Below are 19,977 nucleotides of genomic sequence, written 5' to 3' on the forward strand. Positions count from 1 at the left end.
GTCCTAAACATTTGGCTAATTGTTGACTACATTTAATAGAAATATGAACGATATTAACACAACAAACAATGGATACAAAGAATATTCTATCAAAGATAGATACTGTGGTTCAAATAACGAACTTCAATGATCCCGTTGAGGTTTGTTGATTTAGCCTGCCCCCTCCTGGACCAAAACGTTCCTCTCCTTTTTTATATTCTTATGAAGTAGGCTAGATGCACTACTACATTGGTTATAACGAGTATACTAAGAGTGAACAATAAAAAATGGACGTGTCCGATTGAAGTGCTTTACTGTACCCAGTGTAGGTCATATAGCCATACTGCATCTCCATTCCAAATCGTATGTTATACACATAGACTTTGTTTTAAAGTCTCTGCCGACAATTAGTTGCCCACTCCAACTAAAACCCGCTTTATTAAATTAAAACACTTTGTTTACAGAGTAGGACATGAAATTATGTGCAACAGCAGATTTCAAAACCAGCCAATTTGGCTACATGCTGTACAAACTGGTTTCGAAGTAACATGTTTTGCACCTACATTTGTTTCACATATCAGAGCACCTCATCGTTGAGCACAGCAAGGGTACAATTATAAAAAGCAGTAGGCTAACATAATGTTATCAACAAAAATGTTAGCCATAGTTCTTCCTTCCAGACAAAATAGAAATACATTAGTTAATGGATACATTTTTTTGTGTTAAAAAAATATTTACAAAATGATGCTATACTGGAATTCAGAATCCATCAATATTTTAATAAATAAATAAAAATAACTTCGATGCGAGTAGCAAATCCAATGACGGAGCTCTCAATTAACAAGAAAACGATATAACGTGGGTGATTAAAACTGCATAGTCCACATCAACTTTTTCACAGGTGATGGGAATCTAGAGAACATGTTTGAGATGCTTTGTAAACTCCACGAAAAAGTTCATCCCTCACATTTTTTAAGTTTGGATTCTATATTATGTGCTTCGGTTTTAAACCATATTATTTCCATTTTATTTATTCCCGGTTGTGCTTCATTCCCTATGTCGTGCAGTTCCACAAATAACCACTCAACGACACTGATGTTAGAATTTAGATCTACAGATTGAGTCGTCTCAAAGGGACAGTTCACCCAAAAATGTAAAATACAGCTTTTCCCTCTTACCTGTAGTACTAGTTATTATATGTATTTTTTGGGGCACTTTGAGCACCCCAAGACTAGCCCAATCTAGTTCCGTTATAGTCAAGAGAAGGCAGGCATCTCTACGGTCCATACCCCCAATTCCAAAACTCGGCAACTCGCACCCAAACAATCTAGATCGATAAATAGCACTACAGGTAAGTATATATAAAAACATATATATTTCTGATTTGGGGGTGAACTGTCCCTTTAATAATTTAAAGATGCAGTCTTTTTCTCACAGTGTACCACACTTGCCACAGTTTCACATTCAAACAGCATGCATTGAGTAGAAAACATGAATGTTGTTTGTGCATGTTTGTGTGCTCTAACCCTAAGTTGGCGAACTGAGAGCTATTTGGTGAGGCAGAGGTCTCACTCTGCCAGCAGAATAATGAATACTGTTCAATTGTACTGGACAATGGCAAAACATGTGAACACAGCATTTCATATGGTATAGTATAGTAGTAGAAGTATAGTAGTAACACCACTAACCCAAACCCCATACATTGTACTGTGCAGGACTGTAATGTACAGCAGGTATCATCATTATTTACACACATATAGCCACAGTAAAATGGAAAAGGACTTGGATTGCAGAAACAGCCAGCAGCACATTATACAGTAAGTATAAAAGTGTATATGGAGTAGTCTGAGAAATAGGCTCTAGGGAGTAAAGTTTAGGGAGTACAGTCTAGGGAGTAGAGTTTAGGGGGTAGAGTATATGGAGTAGCGTAGGGACTAGAGTTTAGGGAGTAGAGTCTATGGAGTAGGGAGTATAATTTAAAGATTAGAGTCTAGGGAGTAGAGGCAAGGGAGTAGAGGCTAGAGAGTAAGGTGCTGGAAAGTAAGAATTGGGGCAATACAGGGCTAAGTAATAGGCCTAGGGCATCGGTTTTCAAACTGGGGTACACAAGAACAAATCTGTAATGGCGCACAATGCATTGTATTTACTATAATTTGGCAATCTAATAAATGTTTCATATCTATTTTTTCTAAAACTTCAGATGCGTTGATGATTGTTTCAATTGCGTGCTGACTACCAATGTTCAGTGCACACATGGCTAATTTATATATTAAACTAGCCCTGTTTTTAACAAAAGCCATATTTAAATATGTTAAGTAACAACTGGGGAGGCAGACTTAGTGGAGGTCTAATCCCTCCTCCTGTGTGTTTGTACCATCCAATCGTGAAGTCTTATTTTTGCAATTACCCGATTATTGGTTAATTTCAAATGCATGACCAATTAAAAGCCGAAGTTCTACCTTGCAGACTAATCTAACTATTTGTTTACAAGCTGCTATGCTCTGTATGCCTAATGTGAAACCTGAAGAGTTTTCAGAGTTTAAGAGTTCAAATATGCATCGTTGGCTACAGACAGGTACATTCGCAAAGGATGGAGCACATAGGGGTCAGCAAAAGAGCAGCGCAATTACATGAAATGTTTCAAATAGTTAGGTCATTGTTTTGTTGTTTTCATCCCGTATTGTACCATCTATACATATATATACTATATTATGACTACATCAGATGGGGGTAAGTGGTGGACTATATTATTTTGAATGGGTTACGCATATTATAAAGTTTGAAAACCCCTGGCCTAGGGAATAAGAGGCTAGTGAGTACAGTCTGGGGAGTATGGTTGCGGTGGTAGTGACTAAAGGGTAAGACCATAGAGCAGTGGTTCTGTAGGGTGTGAGAGGCAGGAGACAGGGAGAGAGGGAGGCATATTGCTCTAGAAAGAACTAGAAAACAGGTGCCCGACTGAAAAAAGTTCCTTCGGTTCGCTCTGGAAAACGTTGACGCGTAGAATCCCATATCCATCCTGTTGTCGCGGTTACAGTGAGGTCTCATGAGAGAAGCTTACAGAGGGCTTCATCATGGTGCCATTCGGGGTCGTTTCGTCGGAAGGGCACTCAGTAGGAACCTGGAGCATAGGAGACAAGACTGGCTTCAACCAGACCCCAACCCCAGGAAACCTAGCCTGGCTGTCAACACCTCCACCCCCTCCCACCAAGGAGAGCAGCTCTTTCCACAACCAGGGTGATGTATCACAGGCTGATTATACTTGCATAGCCATGGGGAAGAGTATCTTAGTGCCTGTGAGGAGGTATTTAACCACTTCTTGCTGCCACCCCTGTTCTGGGATACCCAGAGCTACAGAGCTACATAACACACTGAACAACCGTTACTCCTCACTGCTAAAGTATAGGTAAACTGTGGCTGGATGTGAGGTTTTAAATGGCCAGGTGCCTGGTGCCATGGTCATGTGACCATGGTGATTAAAGTGATCTGGAACTGAACAGCCTCTATTGAGTCGTGTATGTGTGTGCGTGTGTGGGGTGGGGTGTATAATTAACCAAGGTCAGTGCTAGGGGGTGAGTAGGACGCATGACTTGAAGGAGCAAGAGGGATCATGTGACGTACTGCCGTAATGCCTTTGGTTTCGACCCCCATGTTGACGTTGTTTCGTTTCAGCTCGGATTTGATTAAGGCTGAGAAAACAGGAAAGAGATACAGTGGTGACGGAACAGACAGAAGCCAAACAAATTCATCTACAAAACAATATTCATGTTAAACATTGTGGGTGCCCAAGACTTCTGCACAGAACTGTATTACCATCCTTCTTTTCTGACTCTCTCTCACATACACATGCCTAACCTGTTAGGAGTATTTCCAGTCAAATATAGTCTCTCTCTCTCTCTCTCTCTCTCTCTCTCTCTCTGTCTCTCTCTCTCATACGCACACACACAGTTTACCTGTGAGAAATATTCCCAGTAACATCCACGCACACAAGAAGAGGTTCCCATAAACGGGATTATAATCTGTGGTGAGCCTCCCCTGGATCAGAGTGAAAATAATCCCAAACACCTGCCAGACAGGAGAGACAACCAGTCACAAGACACATGGATAGAGCAGCTCCTTTGGCGCGGTGTGTATACATTCAAATGTATACAATAATTTGTAAGAACAGTGTCACAAACAGTGACAGAGATTAACAAATTATAATTCAATGAATTTAAATGTGAGTGATAAATAGGATCATCATTATTAATAACAATTGTCCTCATCCTCTTTGACGCTGTACCTGTGCAAAGGCGTTGAGCAGACCGGAGGAGGTGCCCTCAGACTCGGGGTAGGTGATCTCCACCCCGAACTCGAACCCAAGAGGCAGGTAGCCTGTCATGAAGAACCTGAGAAGGAACATGGATGGACGGTAAATGGGTGTTTTGTCGTTTTCAGATCAATGCCATGTTTGTCAACTGACATGGCGTTCCATTTGCTTTGAGCAATCTTGGGCCTATGTCACTGAAGTTTCCATTCTCAAAGCTGAACTTTAACTTGGCTCCTTACCTATTCAAGCCATCCCAAAAGATTTGCTGTAGGTGCTTTAAAAATGTTAACAAAATTCTAAATTATATACGAGTTAATTCATTTATCCATCCATCCATCAGCAACTGCTTACCCGGAGTCGGGTTGCGAGGGAAGCAACTCCAGAAGGGGGCCCCAAACTTCTCTATCCTGAGCCACATTAACCAGCTTCGACTGAGGGACCCCCAGGCGTTCCAGGCCAGTGTGGAGATATAATCTCTCCACCTAGTCCTGGGTCTTCCCCGAGGCCTCCTCCAAGATGGACGTGCCTGGAACGCCCAAGGGGCATCCTTACCAGGTGCCCAAACCACCACGACTGGCTACTTTCGAAGCAAAGCAGCAGCGGTTCTGCTCCAAGCTCCTCGCGGATGACTGAGCTCCTCACCCTATCTCTAAGGGAGACGCCAGCCACCCTCATGCGGAAACCCATTTTTGCCGCTTGTACTCGCGACTTAGTTCTTTCGGTCATGACCCAGCCTTCATGACCATAGGTGAGGGTAGGAATGAAAATTGACCGGTAGATCGAGAGCTTTGACTTCCGGTTCAGCTCTCTTTTCTTGACAACGGTGTGATAGAGCGAGTGCAATACTGCCCCCGCTGCCCCGATTTTCCAGCCAACCACCTGCTCAATTCTCCCCTAACTCGCGAACAACAGCACGAGGTACCTAAACTCCTTCACTTTGTATAAGAACTCTACCCGGAGTAAGCACTCCATCGGTTTCCGAGGTCCCCCGGACCTCAGATTCAGTTTTATAATAATACATTTATTAAATTCATTTTTATCATATTAATTAATGAAACATTAATTCATTCATATAATAATAAGATGACTATTTATTTATTTATTTTACACAACATTGCTAAGGAAAACCTTAGTGGATGTGATCTTACTCACCCCAGCACACCGGCGTTGACAAACACTATGTAGATGTTGTTGAGGTCCAGAGTGAAGGTGAAAACCAACATGCCCATGAAGGAGAACACGTACACTAGCAGAGTGGTCATCCTGGATACACACACACAGGAACGGAACACACACACAGAAACACACACACAGGCGCAAGTGGTTAGGACAGAACATAGGCTGGCAGAGTTATGAAACTACAGTGAAACACAATACTGCCAAGTCGGCTTGGCCGTGTAATACATGGATGGACCTCTGGGTTGCTCCAGAGAACTGTGTCATACCACGTCAGTTTTAGAACATGACGCTGCACCTGAAGATACACAGTGTGTGTGTGTGTGTGTTTGTGTGTGATTGGCCAATACTTGAATGCCTTGCTGTAGTCCAGCCATAGACCACAGATGATGGAGCCCACGATACCAGCCGCTACCAGGGTCAGTCCGATTCTGCCCGCATTGAGTTCCTGGTTCTGTGGAGGGAGGGGTGTAGAGCAGAGAGAGGTTTGTTAAGATTTACAGGGTTTCCATGGGGTCTGAATATTTCTTTAGTGGGTGTAACAAGCCCAGCCCCAGCTGTCTTGTAACACAGACTGCATCTGCAACATGATACCATATTGTTTCTGAGATTCTGTTAAGGTACTGTGTCTAGTAAAACACTCAAAATGTCCTAACTTTGTTCACTACTGCACTGACTATATGCACTGTTTGTTTAGTAGCTTTGGATAACTTAACTTACTCTAACTGAATTAACGTAAATGGGATTGTACAGTAAAAAAGAATGTGTGAAATGTGTGTGTGCGTGTGTTTATACCGCTGAGGATTTACAGGCTGACTGATGGGAGAGGACGGTTAAGACTTGTTCATCTGACATTTGAACACAAAGAGCTAGATCGAGAGTTATCCCAGTCTGCCAAAGTAGTTATCGCTCCCATTCCTAGTCTGGGTAGCAGGCATGCGTGAACGCTGGCTAATGACGACCGACCAGACAAAAGACTCACATCCAGCCAGGGTTTGAACTCTTACTTCAACACTGCAGTCATCCTCTCCCTCTCTCTCGCTCTATCCGTCGCCCTATCTCACTCAGACGTTTTCTTTTAACCCACGTCCTCAGTCTACCCTGGTGCATTTACATAGTCAAAGCATTCACAGACAATGTCCTTCCATATCTGTTTGAACAGATCTGGTTTGCATCTCACACCTCGTAGCAGGACATGATCATCTGATTGAGCAGGGTGGAGACAGAGTAGAAGGAGCCCGTCATGATGCCTGCAGGGAGAGGACAGCCAAAACCAACAAAAACCATGAAACCCCACCGCGAGAAACACATTTGACAAATTGTTATGAAAACATGTATTTATTGTATGTTCTGTCTTGTTTTGTGTTCATTGTCTTTTCCATTTATGTTGTAAAACGCCTTGAGATGCAATTTTTGAAGGTGCTATAGAAAATAAGGTTTTATTCTTATTCTTATTGATGACAGTTAATAGTTTAATATCATCTATTAGGTAGGACTTTTGTTTTTATGCTGTTTCTTTGGATAATGCGCCAACTGGAGGGAGCGCTCCTAATTGTGTTGCATGCAAAGCTATACAATGATAATTAAGCCTTTATATCTTCAATTCAATTTTCAATGGACTTATTTGCATGAAAGTTATTGTCAAAGGGTAAACAACCGGAGCTGTCCGTCCCCTCGGGTCTTACCGTAGCTGACGAGGAGCAGGATAAACGCCTTGTTCCTGAACAAGTTGACTATGGAGCGTTTGTAGGAGTAGTCCTCGGGGGGGCCGTCGGGCAACACCGCCTGGGCATGGCTGGGGGGTATGGGGGGGTGGTCCTTCATCACTGGGGGGGGGGGGGGGGGGGGGGGGGGGTGAGAGGGAGGGGGGGCACACAGAGGCAGCGTCATGGCATGGGCAAAGGCAAGTTTCATCCGTCTCTTCTCCAATCTCTGGAGGGCTGAATTGTTTCCTCCCATGGTTTCTTCAATTTTTTTCTGAAATTCGTTTTTCCTTTTTTCTTCCTTGAGGGTTAAGTTTGGTTGAGGGCCAGTTCTATGGGCGTATGGGACATTGCTTGTAAAACAGGGCTATACAAATCAATTTGATTTGATTCTGAAAGGGTGCGACTGCTCGGTGTTCTGGGTTTATAAGTAATAAGCAATCTGCAGACTGGAGAGAAACTCAACATCAAAATCCCCAGTTCCGACACAGTGGTGCTGGCAAAGTCTCTCTGACACATGAAGGTCAGAGGACGGTGTTTATAGTAAATACACAAAAACAAAGATAGCATATAGCCATGTTTGTTGTTATAGGTAGGCGGATACTACATCAGACACATGACTGTCATCAGAACACACAGATTGATAGTAATGGATGATAAGACCGAATATATGAATGATAGATAAGGTACGAGCAGATATAGTGATTGTGATGAACCTAAACACATGGGAACGCCACGGACATGATTTCAGGTCACTTTGTGGTATACAGGAGAATACGTCTTCTGCGAACAGGTCACGTGTTCCATTCACCGTTTCACGAGTGCTGTGTTTATGACAGCATTGTCTCTCTCTCTCTTCTATACACTTACACACCCATCACACCGTCTCCCTTACCTACACAGACATGGTAAGTATTTATATAGAGCATATTGTATACAAGCTGAGTGCTGTGGGTGTCTGTGTCTATAGAACCTAAGTTACAACTGTACTGTAGAAACGACAGTTACAGTGTATTCGTATGTCCACATGCCAACACGTCCGCACACACATAGTGAGAGAGACTACATTCAACTACATTCAGCCAGAGAAGTCTGGCTTGATGAACACAACTTGTCCATGTAAGACACGGCTCTCCTCACCTGAAACAATGAAAGGAACGCCTACACGTTAATCGTGTAACACTATCCTCCTCGCTGGAAAAGATTAAAGACAGAACACTGTTCACCTAGCACTACGGACGTTAACCATAGGTCAATGACCGATTCACTAGCATTATGAAGTCATTTTCAATGTATAGGGGCGATAAGTTTTTTGTGCTTTATGAGCAGTATGGACGTTAACCATAGGTCAATGACCATAGGTCAATGACCGATTCACTAGCATTATGAAGTCATTTTCAATGTATTGGGCCTGGAATGAGCAGCCCATTTGACCTGCTGTTCCAGTCTCAGTCATCTCCATCTCTGACAGAAAGTTCTGTCACAGCCAAAAGGACCTTAGTGGAAAAGCTTGATGCCCTGCTTACCTATGACCGTCAGTATGAAAAGCAGGGTAGAGACAGCTGCGGTACCATAGAACATGATGCTGATGTTTTGAGCCATCAGCTCTAAGTTGTCCGCTGTGTTTGGTACCAGGACGGGGGGGAGCAGAAACCCAATGGCCGTCCCCAACTGCAACACAACAAGCAACAACAATCAGTACGGGACAAAAAATATGGCCCCGTTTTGCAGTGTCAAGTTGTTATTTGGTTGTACACAGCTATAACTCCGAGCCTTGCAGATAGGTAAAATAAAATATTATAACCGACTGATTTTCTGTGGTAGTTCTGCTGTTGATTCATTTCTGCGTTTGTATACATGCAAAGTAGAAATAACTTGCACTGAATGGCCTTTGTTGTTTTACTAAATAAAGTACAAAATATTAAACATAGTAGGCTATACAAAGTACAGTTTTAGTAGGTTATGACACAATACCTTTAGTACACACAATGGAAGAGATTGAACCATAGAAAGACTGTTACAACATGCTTTCCCACTGCTAATTAGCCTGCCCACCTGGTTACCGAGCACTGCCGTGGCGCATGCCGTGGACACCTCTTTCGGCCCGAACCACACCGAGGCAATCCTCGAAGGCAGCCCGAGGATGAACACCTGTGCCACGGAGCAGATGATCTGTGCCGTCATCGTGACACCAAATAGGTCGGGGCGAACGCTGGCGCACTTCATCCACGCTCCGATGCAGTTCAGCCCTGCGCCGATTAGAGCCGCGAGTTTAAGCCCCTTCTTATCCAGAAGCCACGAAGCGGGGAAAATAAGAGGGACGTAGGTCACCATGTAGACGATGGATAACAAGTCGATTTTGTCGCTGGTCACGCCGTAAAAGTGGGTGAATATGTTTGAGATGATGCTGTACTGGATCCACTGGAACGCATTGACGAGCGAGTAAAGACTGAAAACGGCCAGGACAGCGAATCGCCTTGAGTAGAGCTTTGTTTCGAGGCATTTCTCCTCGCCGGGAAGCATCGCCCCTTTCTCATCAGGGGGGATCTCCTGTTCGAGCGCTTTCGAGTCTAGTCCGTAGAGACTTGCGGTTCCATTCAATATTTCAGGATATTGTTCACAGTCAGCGGCTCCTCCGTTCAGCACCGGTGCCTTGCAAACTATGTAAATTTCGTCAGGTGCGTTGTCACAGCGCAGATGCTCCTGAACGAGTTCCCCAGCCACCATGATGGTGATGCTGCGCCGACGCCGATTCCGAAAGACAGCGTAGCCGATTGAGGAAGTACGTTATAAGTAAAGTAGGCTAGCTAGACCATACAAGATACAATTGACATGACTGAAATATGTAGGCTATTTCTCCATTTTAAAATACAAGTGTTATCTGTCAATGGGCTGATTCTTGTCAGATCTCTTCGTCAGTTTCATGATCTATTCGTTGAGTGCGTGTACCGCCTGCTTCCCTGCCTCGTATGCATGAGGGGCAGGGTAGTGCTAGCCTACTACCGCTCACACGCTGGTGGCACTGCGATGATGCCGACCAATCAGATCGTAGTGTATGGAAACAAATCAGTGACATATTTCGAATTTTAAAAGGCATTGAATGGCCTACTTAATATTAAAATGTACACACCAGCGAATTCATAGCATCAACATATTTCTCCCATATCCGATTTTGTTACCCTATCATAACCTTAACGTTGCTGTGCGCCAGCGCGGTAGTAACCTACTTTATGATCGGTAGCAATATTATAGGACACCGTCAAACCCACACTGTTTTGCAAAGACGCATTCAGTAAAGTAGGCTATGTAAATAAAATATTTAGATAGGTTAGGCTGACAAATTGACATGATGAGTCACTTCAGCAAAGCAGTTTGTTAACTTCTCATTGGAAAACATAGCTAATTTAACTTATATTTTTTATTAATGAACACTTCCCTGACAGGCTAAATAAGTAGGTTTAGTAGTTAGTAGTTTTGGGATGTGTAGCCTATCACAGAACAGTTCCACGAAAAGAAGGCGTCAAGGAGCCATGGAATTAGCCTCTGTCCGTAATCCTAATCTCCGTGGTCGGTTACAATCACTCTAGCATCAGAGGCCGATTAAGAAATAAAACACACGTTTCTGCACCCTCTAACTCCTCTGCTCGTTCAAATTACGTGGTGAATATTTTTATTTTTGTTTGTAGGCCTATCTATTTATAAACTAATAGCACATTACACGTGTCTTTCAAACGCAAACAAACGATCCTTTCCTATTCTATAAAAAGCTAAAACGTCATTTTTACTGTTGTCTTTAAGGACACCGATCACGTAAGAGTAACGAAAAGTTGGCAACATTTTGAACGAACTGAATAAAGACATCTCCACAAGCAAGTGTGTGCGTGTTCACGAGCAGGATATATTTCGGCAGGGAGTCGGTTTTCGGCACAACACCTGTCGACTTGTCGGACAAGTGCACTGATGCATATGGTTAGCCTTGTAGTTTTGCACAATGGAAAATCTAGGACAAATCGACAGAACACCAGCACAATAATATCGCTCCATACTGCACACAACCACACTCATTTTGTCAGTAGCCTGTAACCCATAGCTCTCATGTTTCTGAATCCATGGTAACAAGACGCCACAAAAAGACGCTCCCCCTTGTTTTCCTTGACCACTGGTCGGTACTTGAAAAATACCTTAGTCCTAAACATGGCACAATTCAAAAAGGAGGCATGGTTTGAGTTGAACATGAGGAGAGAGCCTTGGTGTCGGGTGGAGGCATATAGTCCCTGGCAAGGCGCTGAGAGGAGACATTTTGGCTGTCACCTGCAGGAAACATGCGACTTCAAGTCAACTGAGCATCGAACATCCTGTGTAGGATATTCTAACAAACACCGGGAAAGAAAACACTTCGAGGAGAGCAGTAAGCATTCCTATCACACGTCATAAGGAAGTTGTGTGTCAAAACTATTTTTAATATAGCCCTACATTTAATGTTTTCTCGGATTGAAACGTATTTATTTCCCCTTCTTTTCAGACAAAGGGCACCTGGTTTGAATTATTGATAGGCAACATTCCTTCCACTTTGCCTGGAATATTTCTTAAATAAATCACAATTTGCAATGATCGTTTTCACCTTTCTTTAGAAGTATTTCATTTCACTGTATAAATAGCCTGTAGTATACAACATTTCAGTCCCATTACAGGATTAGGTGTAGGCTACATATTACTGGAGCCGTTGTAAACGGACTCGGCTACTTGTGGGAACTGATCTTCTGGAAGAGCATGTTGTGTGACGTTAGCCTGGCTCTGCCCTCCTACGTACTTCCGCTCAATTTGGATTTTGCTTCTGTACTAGGTCTGGGATGTCGGTTCTGAAGTCAGTTTCCAGAAACAAATTTTTTGTAGGTCCAATCAGCGACCAGAGGGAGTGGCTGAGAACGATGACGTTAATGTCGTGCACTTGTTTGAGTAGTTCAGTAATGGCGGTGGAGAAAGATGCGAGCGAAACTATTCTGCGGTTGTGGAAACGCTGCCGAATATAGGTTAAAGCCGGAGCAAGAACATTCCTTGCTGAGTTTTGTTGGTGGCCATGATGTTGTGGCCCTCCTCCCCATGGGGTTCGGGAAAAGTTTGATTTTCCAGCTACGGCAGCTAGCTCCGTTACAGTAGTGGTGAAGGAGTTGGCTAAGGCGAACGCTTGCGATTGGTTATGGCAAATCAGAGTGGCTCTGGGCGGATCCAATAGTTTTAAACTTCAACAGAGGACCCGCCTTCAAGGAATTTAACGTTTGTCAATCGAGAGATCCCAGACCCTCTGTACTAGTGATGTGTCGTTCGTGAACGATTCGTTCATTTTGAACGAATCCTTATAAGGACTCGGGAGTAACGAGTCCTCTCAACGAGTGATTCGTTCATTTCCCGACTCGGTCTTTCTACGAGTCTTTGGATCATTTTTCACGTGACCTGCATAGGCTCTGTAGCTAGAGGAAACGAACGATTCGTTCCTTTCCCGACTCGGTCTTTCTACGAGTCTTTGGATCATTTTTCACGTGACCTGTATAGGCTGTAGCAAGAAGAAACGAACGATTCGTTCCTTTCCCGACTCGGTCTTTCTACGAGTCTTTGGATCATTTTTCACGTGACCTGCATAGGCTCTGTAGCTAGAGGAAACGAATGATTAGTTCCTTCCCCGACTCGGTCTTTCTACGAGTCTTTGGATCCTTTTTTCACGTGACCTGCATTGTATTTTTTAGTAGAGGAAACAGTTTCCTTATTCCCTTTCGCGTGGCCGCTGTTTTAGTAAGACGTGAATTAATGATATTCGCTCAAGTCATCATACTGACTGGTTTTGTTATTTTCACTTTACATTTACACTTACAGTTTAGTGCAGTGTAATTGTTTGACGTGATAATTAAATGCTAGTGTGATAATACATGACCAAATCATACAAACTCATGATACATTATTTTAATGCAGGAATTTATTTTGAAATAGTATTTGCTGGTGCACATGTCATGCACTAACCTACAGTGGACGTATAGGGGCTATACATCCTTTGCAGTGGACGTATAGCCCCCAACCCCCCCCCCCCCCCCCCCCCCCCCCCCCTGAAATGAACAAATGACTCGAAAAAAGATTCGTTCATTTTACTGAACGAGATTCAAAGAACCGAATCAGTAAAAAGAACCGAACTTCCCATCACTACTCTGTACAAATGAAATGTACGAGGGTCTGGTTAGGACCAGGCTAGTGTGACGTGGCCTGCTGGACAGTCTGAGGCACCAGGCCCTTAACTTGGGTTATGTATTCACACGACAAACGGACAGGGCTCATTCCTCATCTGTAGTGAGAGATGAAGAGATTGTGAAGTTCTCTGAAGACAATAATGTTGATGGTCATTTTGATAAAAAACAGTATAAACAGTTTTGACATTGGAGCTGGGGCACGTTAATGGAGGAATGATTCTAAGGGCCCTGGTCAGACAGGGGGCCCAGCAGAGCCCCATACATTCCTGTATGATTTCAATTTTGGGGCTCAGAGTACAATTTAGCCAGGGGGCCCAGAAACTCTAGCGGCGCCCTTTGCATGGGAGTACACATTTGTTTGTTCCAGCAATAGAGTACTGCACAGTAATAGGAGCTTTTTTGATATATGGGCTACTTTGAGAATAAAGATGATTGCTATATTGTTGATGGTATGTAATACGAGTGTCTCTCTTATCAAACATGGTCAGGCACAATCTTTTCTGTCAATTATTGCACATCTATATAATAACACATAAGCAAAGCAGTAACACCGTATCTGGTCTAACACAGTGTAAAGAGTATGACAACAGTATGACACAAGTTAGTTTATTTACATACCATTGTGACATGGTTATACAAGAAAAATGATAACAGGGGTAAGGTTCAGTACAGAAGGCCTGGGACATTTCTTTTTTTTATTGTGTCCATGTTCAAAACTACAGCTATATATTTCTACAGAAATACATCCTAAGCTGTTTCAGTAAAATATTATATAACCAGGGTCCTTGTGCTTACTGCCTGGCTATGTCCCGTGCCTGAATACAAACGTATAAAAGCTACATAAACCTAATCAGTGACAACATTCCGTGTGCGTAAGACAGCAGAGGGAATGGCTGAAAGAACTCCTAACAGTTTGTCAGTGCAATTCCACCTTCTTCACTATCAATATATTATGTTTTATTATCCATTCATATAAAAGTAATTTACTATATTTGGATGACAGTCACATGTCTGATGTTGTATCCTCCTGCCTATAATAACAAACAACAATTGGCTGTATGTTATCTTAGTTTTTCTCTATCAACTATAAACACCGTCCCCTGACCTTCATGCCTGAAAGAGACTTTGCCAGTCTCTGGGCATTTTTATGTCGAGTTGTTTGAAAACTCTCTCCAGTCTACATATTGCTAAATAGGCCTAATTATAAAACCCAGACCCTCAACTGACCGTAGTCATTCCATTCCTGAAGAGATTCCAGAAATGTGTTCATCACCTTACCATGGCCTATCCTTAAGTACTAGCACTGTGTTTTGAGAAGAAGGCAGAGACAGGAGGTAAGAGAACAAGGAGACATTGTTGAGACTCCAGCCATTCCTTCATTATGACTGTCCACCTAAAGGGGTTCATCCCAACACCTGGTTACTGTGTGTGTCCAACACTGGGGAAATATTATATTTCTATTCTAAGGTGATGAAAGGAAATGTGTTCGTTGATATGTTTGTTTGTTGTTTGTTTGTTACATTTAGTCATTTAGCAGACGCTCTTATCCAGAGCGACTTACAGTAAGTACAGGGACATTCCCCCCGAGGCAAGTAGGATGAAGTGCCTTGCCCAAGGACACAACGTCATTTTGCACGTCTGATTACTAGCCCGATTACTAGCCCCCCCCCGATTCCCGCTCAGCCATCTGACTCCCCTGTTAGTCTCCTGTTTGTTACCTCCCTCACTCCCTCCTGCTTCCTTTCATCTTATTCTGATAGCAAGTGTGGCTCCCGACCCACCTGTGTGTTGGGGGGGGGGGGGGGGGGGCAAGGACAAGAGGTCCTCCAGGGCCACGGAGGGACGCCCTGCAAAGTTATGCAACAGAGCTCGGCTGACACCTGAGAAGGACAGCCCCACCAACAAGACTTCAGAAAGCCCCTCACATCATCACCCCTCCCTCCGCTACCCTCCCCTCTTTCTTCCCGACATGTGTGTTTCATAAGGCCAAAATCTAGGAACCGTGAAGTACAGTCTATGATGTGAATCACAAGCCATTCAACTAGTGACACAAGAAAAAAATGTTTTATTAGTTAAGCGCCCCTGACAGTGATTTGATCTACGATCTTAATGTTGTTTAGTCTGATGTCTGAGGCTTGCTCCTTAAGACTATGGTGACCTTTGCAGCTGATCTATAGTGTACATTCCTGAGGGGAGACAGATTAGATACAGCCAACTGTATTGAAGGAAAAATGGAAACGTGTCAAGGACACACTAGATATGCAGTTTCAGAAAAACATTCAGTGCTCAGCCTGGTTTTACTCCACAATAACAGCTCCTATGTCTTGACATGTCACCCAACTCTCTGAAACCAACACCAACAGCAGCCCCAGTAAACAGATCTGAATGTGGGTACTTACTCAAGCAGGTCCAGCTCCTTGGCTATCTGGAGCTGTCGGGTGAACACAGACAGCTGTCCCTCTCTCTGCCGGGCCTTGGGGCAGAACCATGGAGTTAAATCTAGTCCTATCTGGAACTGTTACTGTAAACCAGTTAGTAATGTTTTTATTAGGAGGAATAGTTACCCCAGAACATTGCCTAGGAGCAATCGTTACCCCAAAACTGATTAACTGGAATAGCTACCAAAGGACACTGACTGAGTAATAGTTACCCCAGGATTCTAACAAGGAGGAATACTTACCCCAGAATACTGACAGGAGAAAGATTACCCCAGAATACTGACAGGAATAATTTTACAGCAGAATACAGACTAGTTGGAATATTACACCAGAAATTGCTGACTAGAGGGAATAATTACTCCACAACATACAAACACATGAGTTATAGTAACTCCATGTATACCATTGTTATAATCTTTCATTTTCAATCCGATTGTTATAATCTCTTCACTTTTATGCCAACAGTACAGCATTGATCAGTTCAAGCTCTATCACCTTAACCAGCTGAACATACCCTAGAGCAGTAGCTTGAGAAGTATTTTAGTCCTCACTTGAGATTGGCTTTCCGAATCCCCTCTACAACCTGTGAAAAAATAAACAGTTGAGTCCTCCTGCCGGGACTGTGGTGCTACGCTGTTCTGTGGTCCCCCAGCCCTGGATAGGATGGACTCCAACACATGGGGCCACCAGGTCAGGGTATCTAGGAAAACAGTGATAAGACTCAACTCAGAGGGAACATTTTTGGAAAGTAGTTTGCTTTTGTCTCATCTTACTACACAACCAGAAAAACATCTCCCTACTGAAAATATACCTGCTGTCAGAGAAATTGAACCGTATCAAGGACATGCTAAATATTCTGATGAAAGACATTCAGTGCTAAACCTGGTTATACTCCACAATAACAGCTCCTGTGTCTTGAAATGTCACCCAACTCTCTGAACCCAACACTAACTGCAGCCCCATTAAACAGATCTGAATGTGGGTACTTACAAAGGCAGGTCCAGCTCCTTGGCTATCTGGAGCTGTCGGGTGAACACAGACAGCTGTCCCTCTCTCTGCTGGGCCTTGGGGCAGAACCATGGAGTGAAGTCTAGTCCTATCTGGAACCACAGGGAAGTTTCAACATTCTTAAAACAGGACCTTTGAACTTCACCTCAGTTAATCCTAAGTAACACTTACTAAGTATAATGCTTAGTAAGTATTACTGAGTAACACATTTAGTAATACTAAATGTACTAAACATACTCAATATTACAAAACATTTTGTGATATTTAGCTTTTGAAAGGGTATCGTCGGGTATTACGACTGTAGTAGAGTTATCAGGGATGCAGTCACTTATAGAAACAACCCAGTAATACTGGCAATTAAATTTGACAACTCTACGCTACTTGGCCACAGGGAAAATGCAGCTATGCAGCACAGATGAACTAGGTATATCTCAGTCATCCGTCAGTAGAACATAACATTGTATCAAACCATAGGCCCTCTGCAGACCCCACATCGACCATTCATACGGCTGTCTTAATGCACCGCTATTTGTTTACGAGATGCACATGTAGAGACTAACAATTAGCTAAACATATACTTGTGTAATTAGTGACACTTAACCTACAATGAACATCTTTATTCGCATATGGCATTGTTTATATTTAAAAACTTTACATATAGCAACATAATACCTCGTTCTACAATATTTTTATGAGATCCATCCCCTATTAGCCAATCACTGTGGACATAGTTGGTAAGATTGTTGACAAGTCAAGTCAATTTTATTTATCCCACTTGGGGAAATTAGTTTGTAGACAGATATTAAAACACATTCAATCCATCATAAATACTACATAAACAGCATACCTGACACCACACAGAGACAACAACACAATACAATACAGTACAGTACAAGGATCAATTCATATTGAAACCCAGAAATAAGCTCCGTCAATAAATACTTAGTGCCATTCATTTATGCAAATGTAGCCTCCCAATAGCAAAACAAACAAGTCCCCAAGTCTTTTAGTTCTGTGGGTCGAAACTCTATACCTTCTTCCTGAAGGCAAGAGCTCAAACTCCCCCTTCAGGGAATGGTCAGTACAAGCCAATATGGCCTGAATCTTCCTTACGACCTGCCTAAAATAAAGCTCAGAGAGCTGAACTTGGTTCAAGCAGGAGGACTCAGTGGTGTTATTTACTTGATACTTTATTTCACACGATACAATCATTATTGTAATACTTGAATTTGGCATATATGGTTGTGCTCGCAGCGGCTCCCTGCCGCACCCAACTGAGGCACCGTGTCTCCCGAGGCACCGTGTCTCCCGAGGCACCGTGTCTCCCGAGGCACCGTGTCTCCCGAGGCACCGTGTCTCGACATCCGGGCAGAGAGCAGCGAACGAATTCCCCCTGAGAAAGAAGAACACAGACAAAGGGCGGATACCGGGGAGGCGGAGGCCGCAGGAAGACTGAGAGCGTCTGTGTCACACTAGCAATGCAAGTGCCGGGATCCCTGCTATTTACCCGCTATTAGGAAGTTGTGTCCTGATGCTTGATATGACGAGTTAATGTGACGCGCTAGGTGTCGCGTCTCCTGCATGAACCAACTCCGCTTGATTTACCCCAATTACTTTACTGGCCACTCTGACAAGCCGATCAAGCCTGTTCTTATCAGCCAGATTCTGATTCCCAAACCACAACACAAAAGGTCAGTACCAACTCAATAAACGTTCTATAAAACAGTCATCATTTTGGTGCACACCTTAAAATAGTTCATTTTTTTCAGGAAACAGAGACTTTGCTGTACCTTCTTAGAAATGGCTTCTGTGTTCGTCTGAAACCACAGACTGTTATCAAACACAGTACCCAAATATTTATAATTCTCAACCAAATCAATCTCAATCCCCTCAATAGTTGAGGATACCATTAACTCTCACACACTGTGATCTTTCTGTCATAAAGTCTAATATCCATCCAATAATATTAATATCGAGATTGAAGTCAGAGAGAAGTTTCTCTACTAGCAAGTGTGGTTGAATAGTGTTAAAAGCAGAAGACAAATCAATGACCAGAAGTCTGGCATGAGTTAGTGGGCCCTCAAGGTGATGATACAAGCTGTTCAGCAGCATCACAGAGGCATCCTCAACACCCCTACCAGCTCTATGAGCAAACTGCAGAGGATCCAGAGAACCCTGGATGTGCTGCCTAACAGACCGTCCCACCACCTTTTCTAAAACCTTCATTAGTAAAGATGTACGTTTTGTACACTTAAGCCTAGTTTATACTTTTGTCGCCGACACTTTTGAAATGGTCGCCGACGAAAAAAAAGTGTTGCTCAGGCTGCTGCATTTATACTTCGGCAAACAGTCGCTTGTGCTCAAAGTTCGCGTGACATAAACAGAATCATTTTACCGTTACATTCATAGCTATGGTTACATTGTTTACGCTTTGTAGCCTAGGTGATCGATCGGAGAAAATGGCTGTAGCTAATTTTGAGAGGCATTATAAAGGTAGCCTGGCTGCCAGCCCAACTTCTCCCCGCCCAAAAGAAATTTGTTCGGGAAATTGGGTCTGGAGGGTCTCGTATTGGGGACCAACTACAGAAAAACAGAATCTGGGCGAACCAATGAAATTGCCAGGGCGGGCTTTATACGATGATGGACAGATGATCAACAGTAACGTAATCACCTACGTAACAAAAGAGCGCTTAAGTTGAATTCGTTTTGAACAAACATGGCTACCGCTGGAGATCTGGGATGTTGTGATTCTGCCATCGAGTCTGTTTTAGAAGACATCGACAGCGCATTAATTTTGAAAGAGGAACAGAGAGACGCAATCAAGGCATTTGTCGATGGAAAATATGTTTTTGCCGTCCTTCCTACGGGATTCGGTAAAAGTTTAATTTATCAGCTGGCCCCGATGGAGTTGTAATCCTAAACGGAGAACTTCGTATATGCATTGCCCTTTATTGTTTCGCTCAAAAAGGTTGACCGTGTGAACAAGTACTCTCCCTACCCTTAAATTAATTTTACAACACCGGCAAAAATCGTTTGTATTCATTCTTCAAGCATACTTCAAGTCTGCTTGTAGTTTAGTTCTGTTGACAATAGTGATGTGTCGTTCGTGAACGATTCGTTCATTTTGAACG

The 19,977-nt window shown here is 43.1% G+C and overlaps 1 protein-coding gene across 1 annotated transcript; it reads right to left on the reverse strand.

Annotated features, from left to right (window-relative positions):
• Nucleotides 1-398: 398 nt before the first annotated feature.
• Nucleotides 399-10,161, reverse strand: flvcr1 (FLVCR heme transporter 1). The gene is made up of 10 exons (XM_047022243.1): nt 9,223-10,161; nt 8,694-8,838; nt 7,150-7,290; nt 6,647-6,714; nt 5,815-5,918; nt 5,441-5,551; nt 4,262-4,367; nt 3,933-4,044; nt 3,601-3,668; nt 399-3,100 (listed from the first exon to the last, which is right to left on the reverse strand). Exons 1-10 carry the CDS (start codon nt 9,892-9,894, stop codon nt 3,011-3,013), a joined length of 1,617 nt encoding a protein of 538 aa, XP_046878199.1. The 5' UTR covers nt 9,895-10,161; the 3' UTR covers nt 399-3,010.
• Nucleotides 10,162-19,977: the final 9,816 nt, after the last annotated feature.

The sequence above is a fragment of the Hypomesus transpacificus genome, chromosome 6 (assembly GCF_021917145.1).
Source record: "Hypomesus transpacificus isolate Combined female chromosome 6, fHypTra1, whole genome shotgun sequence".
Lineage (NCBI taxonomy): Eukaryota > Metazoa > Chordata > Actinopteri > Osmeriformes > Osmeridae > Hypomesus > Hypomesus transpacificus.

Excerpts from the sequence above, each read along its gene's own strand:
- flvcr1 (XM_047022243.1), bottom strand. The coding sequence starts at position 9,894 with ATGGTGGCTGGGGAACTCGTTCAGGAGCATCTGCGCTGTGACAACGCA. Across the intron at positions 5,919-6,646 it reads TGATCATGTCCTGCTACGAG|AACCAGGAACTCAATGCGGG; the intron begins GTGTGAGATGCA and ends CTCCCTCCACAG. Across the intron at positions 3,101-3,600 it reads AAACCAAAGGCATTACGGCA|GTTCCTACTGAGTGCCCTTC; the intron begins GTACGTCACATG and ends CCTATGCTCCAG.